Here is an 18,357-nt window from a genome sequence, read left to right on the forward strand (position 1 = left end):
AGGTTGCCCACGATTGGACCTTGGTGATAATGTGGCCTATTTTCGAGTAGTATAATAGGGATGTAAGTGGCGCCACCAACGTCAAAATAGTCCGCCCCCAAAACAAAACCCCCTTTTTTTTTGCGGCCAAAAATTGTGGGCAGAATTTTTTGACAAAAATTTTACTTCTAAAAAATGTAAAAAAAAAATTGTGAGCCCCCCCCCCCCCCCACAAAGCCATATCCTGGGTGCGCCACTGCCATGCTGCATTATCATACTCGGATGAATGTTGTTCACACGAGGTATGGCAAGATTGCCACACCCATAGAAATCGCAACAACACCAGACACAGACCAAAAGGCATAAAGCCAGGAAAAGGCATAAAGCCAGGATTGCGTGCAACTAATCTTTAATTGATCAAAACACACTTGTTCAATGTACATTATGTCCTTATGCTTCTGTTTCAACTCCGATCGACTCACAGTCAATTATGAAACCCTCCAATGCAAAAAAAAACTCTCCGAGGTTCTACCGTTGAGAATATCTTAGCATTAGCAAAGGCACCAGTGGTACAGCCTGCACGCTGCCTATCAGTAGAAAGGCTGCTGTGTAACTTCCGGTCAAGTCGTAAACCAAACCTTAAAACAGAGACAGAAGGTAAAATTGAAATCGCGAAGTCTCGTAGAATGGTTTGACATTGTTGATCTTTTATGCTATTGCATGGTGTGATGCACATTGCCAGTAATGCCACACAAGTAACACCATGAATTAAAGTACTTCCTAATAATTATTACTTATATGTTGAAACTACATACTAGACTACTGCAGTGAAGAAAGTGGCGTAAGGAAACGACATTCATTTATAAGGCTTATACGTACCAGGCAGAAATCCCAAAGCGACTAATAATAACGTCACCTTTAGCCCGATCCAGCCAAAAGCACCCGCCAATAGCTCGACACCAAGAACCTGCTTGACGAGAACATCCGTCTGGCAGGACAAGACCCCCTCGATGAACAAAATCAGCACCGCTGACGTCATCATTGCCCAATAAGAAGTCAGCAAAGAGGAGGCAAGGTACGAGACGGAACTCATAACGAGGCAAACGGCAACCAGAGTCCACGAGGACATCACTCCGCGGTCGGTGACCAGTCCCTGACTGATTTTACCAAACAGGTTCGCAATGCCCGCGATGGTCACGAAAGACCCCGCCTACTCCAAAGTGAACCCGTTGGACTGCGCCTGGGACACGAAATACACAATCCACATGAGGTACGCGTAGATCGTGCAGCAAGATATGACGGCCACCAACCAGAAGCGCGCATTGAGAAGTAGTCCCGCCTCGAAGTTCTTAGAGACGAACTTCCTCAGCGAACTACGGTGAGAACGGAGAGTGCTCTCATGTGCTGATGGCGAATTGGTGCGTTCGGTCTGGGGGAGCGTTTGGTATGCGTTTGACTGATCCAGCTCAGGCTGCCTCGTTGCTACCATAACGGCGCCACTCGCAACAAAATGCATGGTGATGGCTCCCACTATTAACATGGTTCCTCTCCAGCCGTAGGTGTTTAAGAAAAGCTGGACCAGGGGCGCGAAGACGATCAGTCCCACGGAGTAGCCGGTCCGTGCGATGCCATTGGCTGTGGCGTAGTTCTTGGTAAAACAGCGTCCGACAACCTCCTTTGCAACGACACTCGATATACCTATTGCAGTACCTTCAAAGATATACATCAAAGACAAGTTTTGGCAATGTGTATAGTTTTCATCATCTGTTGTGTAGACATGGGTCCCCTATTTGATCTACATTGCCAAAAACTAGAAACGAATATCTCACATATATTAATGTCTCATTGTAACCCCGATATATACATTGCTTTATACATAGGTTTTCCTGCAACTTTTGAAACTTAATTCATTCCAATTCATAAACGGTTAACTTCAATTTCGTCTCCAGAAGACTGGAACGCGTTTGTCGTTGGTCATTCCAATTGATCAATTTGAACATTTGTCCATTCGATGTCGTCAAATTTCAATGGAATTGTCTCACCTGATGACCATGCACATAATGTAAGGATAGAATTTGTCTTTGTTCAATCGATTTCAAGAAATGTTCGATCAAATTCATCAGACAATGCGCACGCTGGTATACCATACACAGACGTATTTGGCATGGTGTATTGCAAGACAATAAATTGTAGGTTTAACAACCAATCCAAAGAACAAGAAGAAGAACTGAATGACTGTTTTCGAAGATGTGAAAATATGAATGCAGTTTGCTTTTCATAATTAATAATTACAGGCCTACTTATTTCTTGCATAAAATGGTAAATACGCAATTTTATTCGACTGTGTATACCCTATTTCTTTCAGTTGTTGACGCTTAAAATTGTCAAAGAACTAAATAAATATTGAAAAAGATTATAATTTTGCATAATAATTGTGACATGACAAATGCTTATTGAAGGTTTAAAGACCTACGTTACACAAGGAGACTAACAGACACAAAAATAAAGTAAATATGTAGAAATGAACAGATGAAAACGTAAAAATATGGAAGATGGCCTACAATTATGAGGTGAGTTTGAATGAAATTTATATAACATTGATTGCAAAATGACAGAACCCATTCATCTATCGCACGTTCAGCAATTGCAGACGACGAAATTTAATTGTCTTTCACGAAAAAGTATGGCAAAAATGAGCGACCAAAGACGAAATTGAAAATGGGGTATGCAGGATCATGAATTTTCAAGACGAAAAACGAAAATTAAACACGTGTTCAGAGCGAGTCTCAATTTCAGACGAAAATGATTGACCGATTATTAGAAGTGATTGAACATTTTAGGAAATTGGCCGGGAAAACCTATATTGAAGGGAAAATACAGCATTTGCAAACATCAAAAAATAAAACTACCAAATCATTTTGAAATACCTTGCTGGACTAATAGTGAATGACAGTGTAACGCATCCTGTAAAATCATGGCACCTGGTATACTTTCATTTTCAAGAAAAGTGGTATTCTTATATCAATTTCCAACGCTGATCGGCCGATCAGCGTTGGAAAAAACTGGGTTTTTTTCAAATACTGGCCCCAATTGACCATCGCACTTGTTTGCAATCGATTACAAACCTATGAACGGGTACGAGCCAGCTAGACTTGTTCCCTGACCTTACAATTACCCAATATATGTAAACTGCTCTGTTTCTTCTTATATGGAGTCAGGGAACCAGACTACAGGAAAATGATTGTTTTTCTTGGTTTTTATAGCATTTTCGAACCCAAAACCTCAAAAAAGTCAGTGTAACTATATTTGCTATATATTTGCAACCCCTTAATTCCATCCATTTCTGAAAAATAACAGTAAAAGCAAATGATGTATATTCCCTTTAAACAAATTCGATGGAAATATTATTTAACATTTTAATTAACTGATTAGATTGATAAGCTCATTGATGACTGGAAAGAAGCTGGAGTATCTCTGGGATGGAATCTGTTTGCTACGAGTGTTAAATTAATCGGGAAAACCGATACATTTCATGTGGAAATTCAATGAAGTTGAAATCATTGTTTTTCAATGTTTTTTAATACAACCTGCCAGTAACGTGTACAGCAACGCCAGTTGCAGAGGGTTCTCGACGAACGATCCGGCAATGGCCGCTGCACTCATCATCACGCCACACGTCATCATGACGTAATCAGCCCCAAAGCGCCTGCTCACTAATCCTCCGAAAGGAGCTGTGGAGACGTAAAATATTTGATTTTGAGTTGATCAAAGGATGGAACATCCTTGTTTCTAGATGCGAATGAAGTTGGATAACAATTAAGTAGGATAACAATTAAGTAGGATACCATACAGTGAAAATTCTGTTCGGCTATATTGCGTTTTGGGCACAATGATGATGTCTGTAGTAAATTAAGAGTAATATAATCAACTTATCATAATAGTAAATTATGTTGTGACCAGACCACCGAAAAAATAATAATGATCGTGCAGTTTACTCTCCGCACGTATATCAGTTCACACAATTTCAACATTTATGTGTATTTAATTTAAAATGATGACTGTGAAATAGAATAAAAATGGTATTGCTGAAGGGACCCATTTGAAACCGATGCATGGAGAAAATTAAAATCATAATTATGTTTTTAAAGTATCATATTCACATGTAGTCTGGGTTGCATTACAACCAACAATTATTACATTTAAATAGTGGCTTACAGTCATGCAGATGAGTAATTGATATACGCATGAACATGAACCTACGAATCCACTTGTTGCGATCGTCAGTGACGCTATCCAGCCGATAATCCACATTTGGGAGGTCAGTTGGATTTGCAAAATCGGCAGCATTATCCCGAGACCTTTGGTAATGCCGGTCTCCATGAGGTTTTCGGTCCAGAGCGCGAGGACCGCGACCCAGCCGGGCCTTCCGCCGTCCGGCCCCTCTAGACTGTTGCTCACCACCCCGCTCATAGTCCAGGGACTATTTTGATGAAGGAACAGGGTGCGTGGTGGTTGACTTTCTTGCTCCAAGGTTTTAGAAGGGGTACTGGGTGGGCATGGACATGATATATACACAACACAACTCGCAGTCACGTGACATCGCCATCACGTGAATATTATGGAAATAACTTTTGAGTGAGATAGTCCTACATCTAAATTGCCATGGGAGATTCAATAAGGTTGCAGACCAGTAAATAGGCCCCAAATTGCCTATGCCGGCCAAATCACGATTTGCATGCCCTCAAAATCTTCAGTATTTGAGAGTATTGTGGACCATGAACTTGAGGGTTTGTGAAAAAATGGATGGAAGCCGTGCACAGGACTGGGAGCTTGCAGTTGTGTGTAATTTGGATGTAATTTGGACCCTAAAAGCGCTCTATTTTGCAATGGAGTGTAGCCATCGTTAGTCAAAATGGCGATGGGCTTCAGGACTATTTTTAGGGGTGATCATCTTCGGATGGAAATTTCTCCTAAAACTCATCAGTTAACCCCAAAAAATTGAAAATAAAATAAAAGGTGATGAAATAAGCTTTATTTTGATGTGTGTCTCGAACACCTTGGAGAGTTGTTAGTATTTTTCCCGAATTTCTGAAGTGGGAGCATTTACCATTGGGGTCTATGGAAGTTCATTTACTGGTCTGCTACCTATAATTTCAAAATGGCGGCGTCCGCGTTGTGATGAAAGTGGGATTGAAAAGGGGCAATTGCTGTCTAAAATTGTTGATTACAAAATGAAATAAACACCAAAAAAGTTTTAAAGACAATTTCTTGACACATTTTTCTGAAGTTCTTATTTTTGGTTGTGTTTTATTGAAAAACAATTCATGCAACATCATTCTTGTGGATTGTTATGTAAACACGAGAGTACACACTGCTCCATTCACCATAGTCTTAAGGTGCTTCGAATAGTTTCTTTTCATTTGTTAAATTTTCCTTTTCTGACTAAAACAGGTCTCATTTTGTGATGTTTGTACTCTTACTATTTTGACATTTGGATCTTGAAACGGCATTTATAGTGAATTGACTTGCCAGAAACAGTAATCAGGTTCATATTTGTACAGAAATTCTTTTCTTTAATTCGTTAAAGTAGAAGTTAGGAGCAGTTATCATTTCATTCCGATTATTTCGTATCCTTTTGTTAGTGGAAGTGTTATGAGACTACTGTGGGAACCATTTGACCATGCTTAGATTATTTTCTTTAGGAAGAAAACTGAGCGTTGTGTAATTGTCATAGTTTATCAGTTTGTTGCTTTAGTTGTATCACTTTAAAGACTAGTATCGATGATATCGATATTGTGGTGCTAGTGCTTAGTAGCTATACAGTGTATGCACACTAGACACTAATTGATATGCGGTCACTGCACTATTGCCAGCCCTGGGTGGGACAGCCACAAATTCCAAGTTTGGGGTAGAGTGATTAACTCCACAGGAGGCCTGACTGGAGACTTTGTTTCCTGCTCATTGAGTGGTCGGGCACAACCCGACCACTCTTTGGATTTGTTCCGATTAATCTTTCTTTCTTTCTTTCATTCCAACTTGACTTTTTCCACCTTACTTTTAGGGATGTGAATTGACATTGATTTGTTATAATTAATTTCAAATCCAAGATTTTGGAGTATGTTTATCACGAAATTAGTGTTTGTGGTGCTTTCTTCTTTTGAAGAAGACATGATGAGGATGTCATCTAAATAAATGACCAAGTGAATACCTCGACTGCTCGCTGATGCTACTATAGGTTTCATAACCTTAGTAAAAATTCTAGGGGCTGATGATAAGCCAAATGGTAGGCAAATAAAGCAAACACATTTTTCTGCCCAAGAGAATCAAAGATAAGGTTGATCCTTCTCACACATTGGAATAGAAAAATAAGCATCTTTCAGGTCAATTGACGTGAGAAAGTCATTAACTTGAATTAGGTTTTTCACGAGCTTGATATTTTCCATTTTGAAGTGCTCGTACGACACAAATTTGTTAAGATCTTTCAAATTAATAAATGGTCTCAATCCACCTGTCTTTTTCACTATCAGAAAAGTGTTCGACAGAAACTGGCATTCCGCCAGAGAAACTTCTCTGATTGCACCTTTGTGCAGTTCACTTATCTCAGTATTGATCACAAGTGATTCTTGATCACAGAAGGATTTCTTTTGAGGTTTTGAGGTTTGAATTGGACAGCTCATCAATTTTACAACCTGATATGGTGATTAGAATCCACCTATCAGAAGGGATTTGAGACCAATCGCCCTTGTGTAATTTTAGTCTCCCGGCACTTGCCAATGGAGAGGATAGCAGGTCTGATTTTACATACCCGTTTTTTTCTGAAGTAGGCTTCGTTGCAGTAGATGGTTTGTTAGATCTCTGCTGCCAGGTGGATCGCCCACGGCTATGTTGGGGAACATTCGAACCCCGAGAAGATGAACGCCAGAAGCGTCTGTCTAACAGTGGGTCCGCTGTAGTTTGCGGACGAGCCTTTGCCTGTTCTCTGCTGGTTATAAGGCACATAACGGCGATAGGAAGACTGATTTTTCCTCTCGTCTGAGGTCATTTTTTTGCCTGCTTTGTAGGCTTCATCAGCTACCTGTTTCATTGTACATGTATTATTCATGTCTTTCCCAAACAACATTTCTGAGACGGGAGTATTGCGGGAACACAGTTCATAAGAGGCGTTCCCTGCAAGGGTAATGCCATCTAAAGCAAGTTCCTTTAACTTGTCAATGTTCACAACTTAGCCTGACTTTGTTGCATCACGCAATTCAGTCAACATTTTGCAGTAAGGAAGCAAACCTTTGATAACTTGTTTTTGGATTTTCTGTAAGATCACGTCCTTGGATCTAGCTGAGGCGGGGATGGTTCCCCAAAGTTCACTGTCTATTCTGGGTGCCGACACAGCTACCGCATTTGACGGTGTAACGTATTTTTCTGCAATTTTTGCATACGTCTCTTTCTTGATTGGCAAAGTTACCGCTTTTACAGCTCTTTCTGCTAGGTTGCTAAATATCTCGGGGCTAATTAGCCTCACTGTCATTGTAAATATCTTCACTTGGAAGAACGTCAAAATCAGCTTGCGCTGTAATGGCTTGGTTATCCGCCAGTACACTGGTCAGGTCAAACTAAGATTAGCTGGGTCGTATGCCACAGCTTCCTGGCTTAGTAGCTCGTCTACAAACTCCTCGTCGTATTGAGCCGAGACCTCAAACTGGGGTGGACTACCAGCGGAGTTGCTGGGGCCGGCGTGCTTCGCACGTCCGGATAAGTCACGGGAATGAACCACTGATGCCAGCATCTCTTGCATGGCATTAACAGAAGCCGATAACTTCTGGATACCGTCGGCATTGGCCTGTAACCGAGCATCGATGTCCCGGCGAGAACTATATAGGCTTACCTTGGCCTGGTTGGGGTGATTTAATGTCGTCTTCGGACGAGTCAGTATTCATTATTGCAATGAACAAGGAGCTGAACTGTTCAGCTCTTTTCGCTATGCCTATCACACGAAGAAAAGATGCTGGCTCCTTTCAGCCGGGGGTTTATATACCCATGCTACACTACCTCATTTGAATTACTATAGATTCTTTGAATGTATTGTGTGATCCGCATGCCTGGCACCTGAAAGGAATGCATACCCTCTGAAGACTTGCACGAAGTGTTATGTAATAGAATTTAGATGTAGGACTACATGTATACATAATATTCACGTGATGGCGGTGTCACGTAACTGCGAGATGTGTTATGTATATATCATGTCCATGCCCACCCGGTACCCCTTCTAAAACCTTTGAGCAAGAAAGTCAACCACCGCGCACCCTGTTCCTAAACCAAAATAGTCCCGGACTATGAGCGGGGTGGTGAGCAACAGTCTGGAGGGGCCGGACGGCGGATGGCCCGGCTGGGTCGCGGTCCTCGCGCTCTGGACCAACAACCTCATGGTGATCGGCATTACCAAAGGTCTCGGGATAATGCTGCCGATTTTGCAAATCCAACTGACCTCCCAAATGTGGATTATCGGCTGGATAGCGTCACTGACAACCGCAACAAGTGGATTCGTAGGTAACACTGACAGTTTTTGTCTAAACTGCAATTTAATTCAACTGTGTGTATTATATTTATGGCGTTGCGAAGAAGCGCATGCATGGCTGTTGTACTGTATTAAAATTGACTGAGCGTTTTCATGCGTATATCAATTACTCATCTGCATGACTGTAAGCCACTATTTAAATGTAATAATTGTTGGTTGTAATGCAACCCAGACTACATGTGAATATGATACTTTCAAAATATAATTATGATTTTAATTTTCTCCATGCATCGGTTTTAAATGGGTCCCTTCAGCAATACCATTTTCATTCTATTTCACAGTCATTATTTTAAAATTAAATACACATAAATGTTGAAATTTTGTGAACTGATATACGTGCGGAGAGTAAACTGCACGATCATCTAGAAACAAGGATGTTCCATCCTTTGATCAACTCAAAATCAAATATTTTACGTCTCCACAGCTCCTTTCGGAGGATTAGTGAGCAGGCGCTTTGGGGCTGGTTACGTCATGATGACGTGTGGCGTGATGATGAGTGCAGCGGCCATTGCCGGATCGTTCGTCGAGAACTCTCTGCAACTGGCGTTGCTGTACACGTTACTGGCAGGTAACGTTGTATTAAAAAACATTGAAAAACAACGATTTCAACTTCATTGAATTTCCACATGAAATGTATCGGTTTTCCCGATTAATTTAACACTCGTAGCAAACAGATTCTATCGCAGAGATACCCCAGCTTCTTTCCAGTCATCATTGAGCTTATCAATCTAATGTTAATTAAAATGTTAAATAATATTTCCATCGAATTTGTTTAATATAGGTTTTCCCGGCGAATTTCCTAAAATGTTCAATCACTTATGAAAATTGGTTAATCATTTTCGTCTGAATTTGAGAATCGCTCTGAACACGCGTTTCATTTTCGCTACCATTACAGAACTGAGCCCAATCTAATGCATTTTCTCAAACCTTAGTTTCTGAGGTTCAAGCCTAATGAAGCATGCAGTGCCTGCAGCGGATAACCTGATGTTTTAGCATGTTTAGACTGATAAGAGCCTACTTGTGGTCAGCTGTAACTGATCCACTAGCTAAGAGCAGTGACTTGCAGGCCGTGGTCAGTATAGGTGTTACCCATGCCAGTGTGTGACCATCCATATGATGCTATTATCATGGAGCTAGATTGTAGGATAGCATGTACATTGTGTATGTACAATGCAGCTGTGTGATTCAGGTGGCTGAAGCATAGAGCACGGAACAATTTTACTTGGAGCATTCTTGGATGCTTGGAGCAAGGATAGCGATCATGGTTAGCATTGGTTAGGAAAATATAATCAAGATCGAGACGACTTTGACGTGAAATTATATGAACCTTGGGATTCCTTTACGCGTGCTTGTCTGAACACTTTAACTGGCCAACGAAATGCTATTAATGGGTGAGTAAAAAAAAAAGTGGAGGCAAACCCCAAAAAATAAATTTCATATTTAAAACAATATGTAGTACCAAAATAATAATGACTGGAAAGCCAATTTCATAAGCTATTGTTAGATGAAAAAATACTGAATTTGCTCAATCCGTTCAGAGAATATCAACATTTTAACGCAATGACCCTAAAACCTGTTTCATCACACACACAAAAAGACAATTTATTGTGTATTCTGACTGTTTGGAACAACAAAGAAATTGACTCAGAACACTTTTTCCAACAACTGCCAACAACTGTAGTATACAATGTCTTTATTTACAACCCTGGTTAGGCAAACAATACGATTTATAAAATCTTTTTTTCTTGTTTTTAAGATGGGTCTGTAAAAGACTTTGTTTCTGAATGTGTTTAACTTTTAAATTTGGGGGGGGGGTCAAAATGAGCTTTATATTGTCAACAGAAATGTGCACCCTTATTGGTAGTGCGAATCAATATAGGCCCCCTAACTTTAAAAATCCGCCCCCAATTTTTGGAGGGCGAATCAAAGTAATTACTCCTAAGTTTAATTGTCATCAGAAATCCGCCACCTTATCTGGGACGGTGAATTTAACCTCTAAGTTGTCCACAGAAATCCGCACCTTATTATTGAGAGGGTGAATCAAAGAGTGCTCTAAATTGCCAACAGAAATCGACCCTAATATTGAGGGGGCGAATCAAAGTCAGCTCTCAACGTTAATTTGAAATCCGTCCCTTTGTTGAGAGGGCGAATCAAAGTAATTAAGCTCTAAATTGTCAACATGTTAAATCCGCCCCTTATGAAGAGCGCCGATTAAAATAAGCTTTAAATTGTCAACAGAATTTCTCCCCTTATAGTGGGAAGGTGAATCAAAGCATTGAGCTATGATCAAAGTAAGCTCTAATTTACTTTTCAACGGAAATCCGATGCCTGAATCACTCTGGAAATATGCAACACTTAACAGGGTTTATGTTCAAATAAAATCTGGACAAATATCCAATAGTTTGGTGATATGTCATCCTTTTTACAGAGTGTTTTGAATATTCAGAAGTAGGTGTACTCAAAACAATTTTTGTACTCATTTTTGTAAGTAATCGCCACTCAATTCAGTCAACGAAAAACTACAACCCATACAAGTCACTTCATTATCTCTTGGTTGGTTGATTGAACATTCATACAATTTCTTTTCCGCAGTACAAAACAATAGTCTTCGCCAAAAAAAAAAACCGATTAAAAAGCAATGTGATGTCAACCTAATAGTACTCAAACATATAATGATACAAATTGCATCTTTGACTTAGAGAAGTTTATACCCAATATGAGATTTATGTGTTTATTAGTCATCCGTTCGGGGTTTTCTTAAAACGTCAAAAGTTATTTCGCCTTGCAGTCGCACGTTTGTGGTTTTAACTTTTCGTTAAGTACACACGATGAAGCTGTTTTTGAATAACAAATAGTTTATGTATTTAAGCTCAGTTTTGTGGAACAGTAATATGAAGGAAGGTGTTTTTCTCCTACTTATTTTCTGTTACTTTGACAGCTTCTGAAAATATGTAACAAAATGGCACTTGGGCCACTAGGCCGACTTCCATAAAAAAAACTCTGGCCAATGGTTTTTACTGACCATGTTGTTTTCCATAATCGTCCGTATGGGCATAGCCTAATGCTTCTTCTGGAAGGATGGTCTAAGTTTCTGAATAATAACAGTCAAGTTTCAAGCCCCCGGGAATGGGGGTGCTGTGGATGCTGCAGCACCCCCAACTTTTTGGATTGGGGTGCTGGAATATGCTTCAGCACCCCCTTCTCCTAGGCAAAAATGTGTTCCAGCCAGCAGTGTTCTACGCGACGATGAAATTGCGCCGCTACGCTATACATTATGCTTGCTCTACAAATATCTCCTTCGTTTTGTTCGTTTCTAGTTTTGCCGCGGCTAAGCGCGGCGCTTCGAAAGTCTAGCACAACACTGTAAAATATTAAGAGGAGGTATTTTCTAAATCTTCAGGCAGTGCAGAATCGATATTTCTTCTCAAGGTATCCAAAAATATGACATGTCTATGATATTTCCGCCATGATGGAAGCTTTGACCCAGAAGCAATAACCTCGGCCATGACGATGGTGGCAAAGTTGTTTATGCTTGCCAGGATTTTTTTCATTCGATCTTTTAATAGGGGCAAATGTTCATATCTTTCCCCTGAAGGTTTTTCTTTTCATTTAAAAGTTTCATTGACGTTGCTAGCATTTTGTACTCAAGATTAACAAATAGCAAGGTTCACCGTGACACAACCCCAACCTAAAAGGAGTGGGACGGGCTTTTATTGAAACTATAGTCATGCTACAATTCCAGTGTAGTTTCGTTTTAAAAAAAAGCTATTCATGTTTTACCTCTGCAAGTTTTTTTCTCATAAAATCTCAGTAGACCGATAAATCCCTGCCATAAAAAAGCTATTCATCATCCTCTGCAACTTTTTCCTCATAAAATCTCAGTAGACCGATAAATCCTTGCCTAGCCCCAAACTTGCTATCTACCGAGCATAAACATAAAGATGCATTCGGTCTTTTAGTCTTTTATATTTGCCATTCTCTGTAACAAACAAATAACAATGCATACATCGAGAGCTACATTGTTTGGTGAGATAGAACTAAAGCGGCCCCTGGCCCTGTGGCCCCACGCCGTATAAAACAAAACATACACGAAGGAATTTACTAAATGTAAGAAAGCAGCCTTGCAACAATAATATTTACATGCGATGTCATGCATAACGATACAATGCAACAGTATATTCTAAACAAAATAATGAATAAATTGTCTTCATAATCTCAAAAAACTTTTGCTAACAAAGTCAAATGAAAGTGGACAGGAATCGCCCCCAGATTGCACGACAGAGCATATATATTCCAAATTATGCCACGACGTAAGGGCTTTGCGCTCCGCTTTCGCATTAATTTTATCCGTCCTTTATTCCAGCACCCCATGGCAAAAGTTTGTTCCAGCGGCAGTGCAAGTTTGTCACAAGTTTAATCATGCGGGGTCTGAACTGATTGCTTGATGTATCATGCTTTACCTAGATTGGGTATACTAGACCCATGTGTGTACCGTGCTTTTTCATTTTTGTACAGTATTTGTATTTCACACTTTTAATGTTCATTGGCATATCAGTACCTCAATAAATCACATTATAGGAAGTTGTCAATAAATGCATTGAGTGTGTGATTCAGTGCAAAATACAAGAGCATCTACGACAGCAGCTGAAATGAACTTTTCGTGTCATTATTTTTTAATGTTTCTTATAAATTTTGTTGTATCCATTTGTTTTAAGGAAATTGTATACCTAACGTGACAATGATACATCAAATCCCAGTCGTCAGTTGTGTACGAAGTATATAACGCAGAGCTAGCATGCTGTTGAACCTTCAAGTTGAGATGAACATCTTAATAATTGCTTCACACGGGCATAATGCTGACCACGGGGGTGTAAAGGGTCTGTGTGCGGCGTATTGTGTTGCGTAACTAATAATAACCACTCCTGAAGTGGCAATAATGTCGGTTAGTCCTGGGCTCCACCCAGTGTAACGGATACCTACTTAATCTCAGATAAGAGCGCAGAGGCGCTAATTACCCCCAAAATGCATTAGCTAGATTGGGCTCGGTTCTGTAATGACCTCAATTTCGTCTTGAAAATTCATGATCCTGCTTACATCATTTTCAATTTCGTCTTTGGTCGCTCATTTTCGCCATACTTTTTTCGTGAAAGACAATTCAATTTCGTTGTCTGCAATTGCTGAACGTGCGATAGATGAATCGATTCCGTCATTTTGCAATCAATGTTATATAAATTTCATTCAAATTCATCTCATAATTGTAGGCCATCTTCCGTATTTTTACGTTTTCATCTGTTCATTTCTACATATTTACTTTTTTTGTGTCTGTTAGTCTCCGTGTAACGTTGGTCTTTAAACCTTAAATAAGCATTTTTCATGTAACAATTACTATGCAAAATTGTAATCTTTTTCAATATTTATTTAGTTCGTTGACAATTTTATGCGTCAACAACTGAAAGAAATAGGGTATACACAGGCAAATGAAATTGCGTATATTTTCCATTTCACGCAAGAAATAAGTAGGCCTATAATTAGTTATTATGAAAAGCAAACTGCATTCATATTTTCACATCTTCGAAAACAGTCATTCAGTTCTTCTTCTTGTTCTTTGGATTGGTTGTTAAACCTACAATTTATTGTCTTGCAATACACCATGCCAAATACGTCTGTGTATGGTATACCAGCGTGCGCATTGTCTGATGAATTTGATCGAACATTTCTTGAAATCGATTGAACAAAGACGAATTCAATCCTTACATTATGTACATGGTCATCAGGTGAGACGAATTTCATTGAAATTTGACGACATCAAATGGACAAATGTTGAAATTGATCAATTGGAATGACCAACGACAAACGCGTTCCAGTCTTCTGGAGACGAAATTGAAGTTAACCGTTTATGAATTGCAATGAATTAAGTTTCAAAATATGCAGGAAAACCTATGTATACTGAAGCAATGTACATATATCGGGGTTACAATGAGACATTTGTGTATGTGTGATATTAGTTTCTAGTTTTTGGCAATTAACGTAGATCAAGTAGGGGACCCATGTCTTTACAACAGATGAGGAAAACTATACACATTGCCAAAACTTGACTTTGATGTATACTTTTTATATTATATCTTTGAAGGTACTGCCAAAGGCATATCTAATGTCGTTGCAAAGGAGGCTGTCGGACGCTGTTTTACCAAAAACTACGCCACAGCAAGTGGCATTGCACGGACCGGCTACTCCGTGGGACTGATCGTCTTCGCGCCCCTGGTCCAGCTTTTCTTAGACACCTACGGCTGGAGAGGAACCATGTTACTAGTGGGAGCCATCACCATGCATTCTGTTGCGAGTGGCGCCGTTATGGTAGCAACGATGCAGCCTGAGCTCGATCAGTCAAACGCATACCAAACGCTCCCTCAGACCGAACACACTAATTCGTCATCAGCACATGAGAGCAAGTAGTAAGGGAGGCGGGGGTACGGGACCAAAATCGAAAAAATCTGCGGCGAGCCTGGGCACGCCGCTCTCGGTTTTGGAAAAATAGGGGAATCCCCCGATCTCCAAAAAAAAAAAAAAAAAAAAAAAAAATCTGACGCCGGGAGAGAGAGAGAGAGAGAGAGAAAAAAAAAAAAAAAATATCTGACGCCGGGAGAGAGAAAAAAAAAAAAAAAAAAAAAAAAAAAAAAAACTCACGCCGGGAGAGAGAGAGAGAGAGAAAAAAAAAAATATCTCTGACGCCGGGAGAAAAAAAAAAAAAAAAAAAAAAAATCCTGACGCCGGGAGAGAGAGAAAAAAATAAAAAAAATCTGTCGTCGCTAAAATGAGGTGATGTCACCACCACGTGACCTTGGAAAATGTGTGAGTCACCACCACGTGACCTTGAAACGTGTTGAGGCACGATAACAATTTGGCTTAAACAACGCGACCTTGAAAAATGTGTGAGTCACCACCACGTGACCTTGAAACTCGAGACAAAAAAAATTAGCTTCTCTATCTGTGAAAAGGTAGAGGAGCTGTTTTTTAATAAAAATGGAGAGTAATATGTTTAGACCGACGAGTATTTGAAAAATTAATAAAAAATAATATCGGTTTTTATTAAATATATCAATGAGTGAAAACCTGGAGCTATCTGATAAAACAGATCAGTGCGATCATCATATAATAATCGAGAATTGTTTTTTAGTTTGTGAAACGTGCGGTGAAATAGTCTCACGTTACTTTGATTTTTCGGCAGAAAATGCGCAAGAAGATCGTATCAATTGGTCAATTTTAAAACGAAACAAAAGAAAAACTGTGGAGAAACTTGTTTTGTCTGTGTGCCAAGAAACAATCAATAAATATAACGAGCTCATTAATTACAAAACATTGAGGGGAAATGGATGTGTCAAACGATCATTAATAGCGGCGTGTTATCATCACGTCGTTGGATTAGACAAAGAACGAGTTAGAGATTTATTTAAAGTGACTCAAAATCAATTTAATAAAGCACTAAAAAGATACGATGACCACTATAATAAAGGCGGGGCCGAGGGTAACACCCTCAGCGGTGAAATAGAGGTATAACACGGCGGATCGCTTTCATAATGTTTATTTACCGAGAATTTGAACTTGTAAGTTTTTCGATAAGAGATTTTTTTTCTTTTGCCAGCCGTTCGTCTACCCGTTTTTTAACTTCTTTTTCAAAGTCTGTATCGTTTTTAATCTTTTGAAGCTTTGTGCTGGTCTTTGTTCTAATTTTTTGTTTAAGCTCGTTAAATTTTGCGAGCTCTCTCGTAATCAATATAAACTCTTCGTGCGATATATCTCCGTCGTTGATGGCTTGAGACACATATTCTTCAATCGTGTTAAGTTTGGAGTCTGCTAATATTTTAATCTGGTCGTGCTTTTTTAGCTTGGCGGATAATCGCCTAGACGCGATTCTAAGCAGAATATCTACACCAAAAGCGCCTATAAACGTTCCTTCTAGCACCAATCCAACGGGGGCTGATATAACACCCAAGAGAGCGGGAATACCGACAGCCCCCGCTATAGCCCCCAATCCTCCTAATCCTATCTCTACGTAATTAATAGTGTCGATCATTCTCTTAATTTTTTTATAAGTGCGCTCTCGGTGGTCTCTCTCTTTCAAGATTAAAGATCGAATCTCTTCAATCTTTTTAAGTCTGTACACTTTTGTTTCTTCGTTAACGTTACTATGTAATTGGAGTACATCTCCAGAAATATCGGGGTATAACGTTTTACCATCTACACTCATGTTTTTAATATAAAAAGATTTTAAAATTAAAAGATCTCCAACTCGATCATGATACCCTCACCCTTATTGTTGAATACCTGTCCTTTTTCACCGCTGATAGAAAATGTCAGTTTGTCGATTATACCGTTTTTAAGATTTTTGAATCCCTCGGCTCTATCAATATCGGGTTTGCGCGTAGCCACGGGTACGATTTTTAAGATGTCAGAAGGACGACCATCAAAAAAGTTTTCACTCGTACTTAATTGCGGGCAGCGAATAAACAAAAATTTAAACGGATTAACGTCGTAAGACCCCGTATACACCACTCTGGGTACCAGTCTTCCTTTGGGTAAATTGAGTAATCGAGATACTTCTCTGTTCAAGCGCAATTTGAGATTTACGTCGGTTATCACCAACGTCACCTTTTTAGATTCTCTAAATATTCGAAAACTTACCCCGGGTATAGAATTTAAAATGAAATCGAACCAATCGACGTCGTACCACCCCGGTGCTATGATGACCGAACCGATACTTCCGAGTGGTAACGGCGCTAAATGACTCGGAGGAATAAAATCTAAATCATCACCCGTCACGATAAGACTTCCCCTTATAATTACCCCTGCTTCTCTACTATCTCTCAACTCGCTCAACTCGCTCGCACCCATTTCTCCTTCAATAAACTTTGAAGCCAATTCCTCACCTTCAAAGATTTTTCTTTCTCTAACATATAATAATCTTACTAAAGATTGAAGCGTATTAAGTTCTAATTCAGTTTTTGGTATTTCTGAATTCATGGCGGCTAAAATCAACCCTCGCCGTTCAGCTATAATAGCTCTTTTTCTTTTGTTTGATTCTAAAACGGATTCTAGTCTATCGTCTTCGTACGCTTTTATAAGATCGTTTATAGTTTTTTGTAAAACATTTTCATCGTTAAATAAATAGTGGTATGGTATATCGGGTAACAATCGCTCTATAAAATCTCTATCCGGCGTTGTTATGTGTACATCTGAAAGAAACTCCGCGGGTATGAGGGGAGGTTTATCTGTGGTAAACGCGGGTCTCCCATCTATTTGCGTAAACCAATCAATCTCCGTGGCGCTGGAAATATTAAAATATCCGGCGTTAAACAACACCCTGTTTACGCGTATAGATTTTTGACCGTTTAAATTATCTACGACGTCTTCTAATTTAAACGTCTGCTCATTTTGAAACAAGTGAAACGAATGCATTTATTTTAAAGTCTTTTTATATTAAAACTGAAACTAAAATAATGAGTGATTTTAAGTCGTTAAAAAAGCAGATACAATCGATAGCTGATCAGGTAACGAAACAAGTAAATCAAAATGTAGCTAAACGACAAGCTACCACCCCAGCGCATGTACTAGACAGTCCGTATCTCACTGGCGAACTCGAGATTACGGTCAACGCGTCTAACACGTTTTTAACCCCGTTTCCCGACTTAATCTCGGACTATAAAATATCTCGCCTCAATACCAACGATGCTGTACTTCGTTGGAAAATAGACCCCATGTCTTTTTATCAAAATCAGTTAAACTTTGCGATCTATTGCGCTACAACGGGCTGT

General features: G+C 39.5%; 2 protein-coding genes across 3 annotated transcripts; one reads left to right on the forward strand and one right to left on the reverse strand.

The window, feature by feature from the left end:
* Positions 1 to 372: 372 nt before the first annotated feature.
* LOC119734051 (monocarboxylate transporter 13-like) lies at positions 373 to 8,004 on the reverse strand. 2 transcript variants are annotated; one of them, XM_038207424.1, is made up of 4 exons: positions 6,785 to 8,004; positions 3,567 to 3,710; positions 859 to 1,689; positions 373 to 617 (listed from the first exon to the last, which is right to left on the reverse strand). In XM_038207424.1, exons 1-3 carry the CDS (start codon positions 6,873 to 6,875, stop codon positions 1,190 to 1,192), a joined length of 735 nt encoding a protein of 244 aa, XP_038063352.1. In that variant the 5' UTR covers positions 6,876 to 8,004; the 3' UTR covers positions 373 to 617; positions 859 to 1,189. The 2 variants fall into 2 exon arrangements, with proteins under 2 accessions (XP_038063352.1, XP_038063351.1); XM_038207423.1 differs by lacking the exon at positions 6,785 to 8,004 and adding an exon at positions 4,236 to 4,507.
* Positions 8,005 to 8,102: 98 nt separating this feature from the next.
* On the forward strand, positions 8,103 to 15,127 carry LOC119734053 (monocarboxylate transporter 11-like). Its single transcript, XM_038207425.1, has 3 exons — positions 8,103 to 8,520; positions 8,973 to 9,116; positions 14,679 to 15,127. The coding sequence occupies exons 1-3, from the start codon at positions 8,307 to 8,309 to the stop codon at positions 14,999 to 15,001; spliced, it is 681 nt and encodes a 226-aa protein (XP_038063353.1). The 5' UTR covers positions 8,103 to 8,306; the 3' UTR covers positions 15,002 to 15,127.
* Positions 15,128 to 18,357: the final 3,230 nt, after the last annotated feature.

The sequence above is a fragment of the Patiria miniata genome, unplaced genomic scaffold (genome assembly GCF_015706575.1).
Source record: "Patiria miniata isolate m_02_andy unplaced genomic scaffold, ASM1570657v1 HiC_scaffold_26, whole genome shotgun sequence".
Lineage (NCBI taxonomy): Eukaryota > Metazoa > Echinodermata > Asteroidea > Valvatida > Asterinidae > Patiria > Patiria miniata.

Bases quoted from the DNA above. Each gene is read 5' to 3' on its own strand.
- LOC119734051 (XM_038207423.1), bottom strand. From the start codon at position 4,449: ATGAGCGGGGTGGTGAGCAACAGTCTAGAGGGGCCGGACGGCGGAAGG. The intron at 3,711-4,235 runs GTTCATGTTCAT...ACGTCTCCACAG, and splicing joins CGCAACAAGTGGATTCGTAG to CTCCTTTCGGAGGATTAGTG. The intron at 1,690-3,566 runs GTTGTATTAAAA...ATATCTTTGAAG, and splicing joins GCTGTACACGTTACTGGCAG to GTACTGCAATAGGTATATCG.
- LOC119734053 (XM_038207425.1), top strand. From the start codon at position 8,307: ATGAGCGGGGTGGTGAGCAACAGTCTGGAGGGGCCGGACGGCGGATGG. The intron at 8,521-8,972 runs GTAACACTGACA...ACGTCTCCACAG, and splicing joins CGCAACAAGTGGATTCGTAG to CTCCTTTCGGAGGATTAGTG. The intron at 9,117-14,678 runs GTAACGTTGTAT...ATATCTTTGAAG, and splicing joins GCTGTACACGTTACTGGCAG to GTACTGCCAAAGGCATATCT.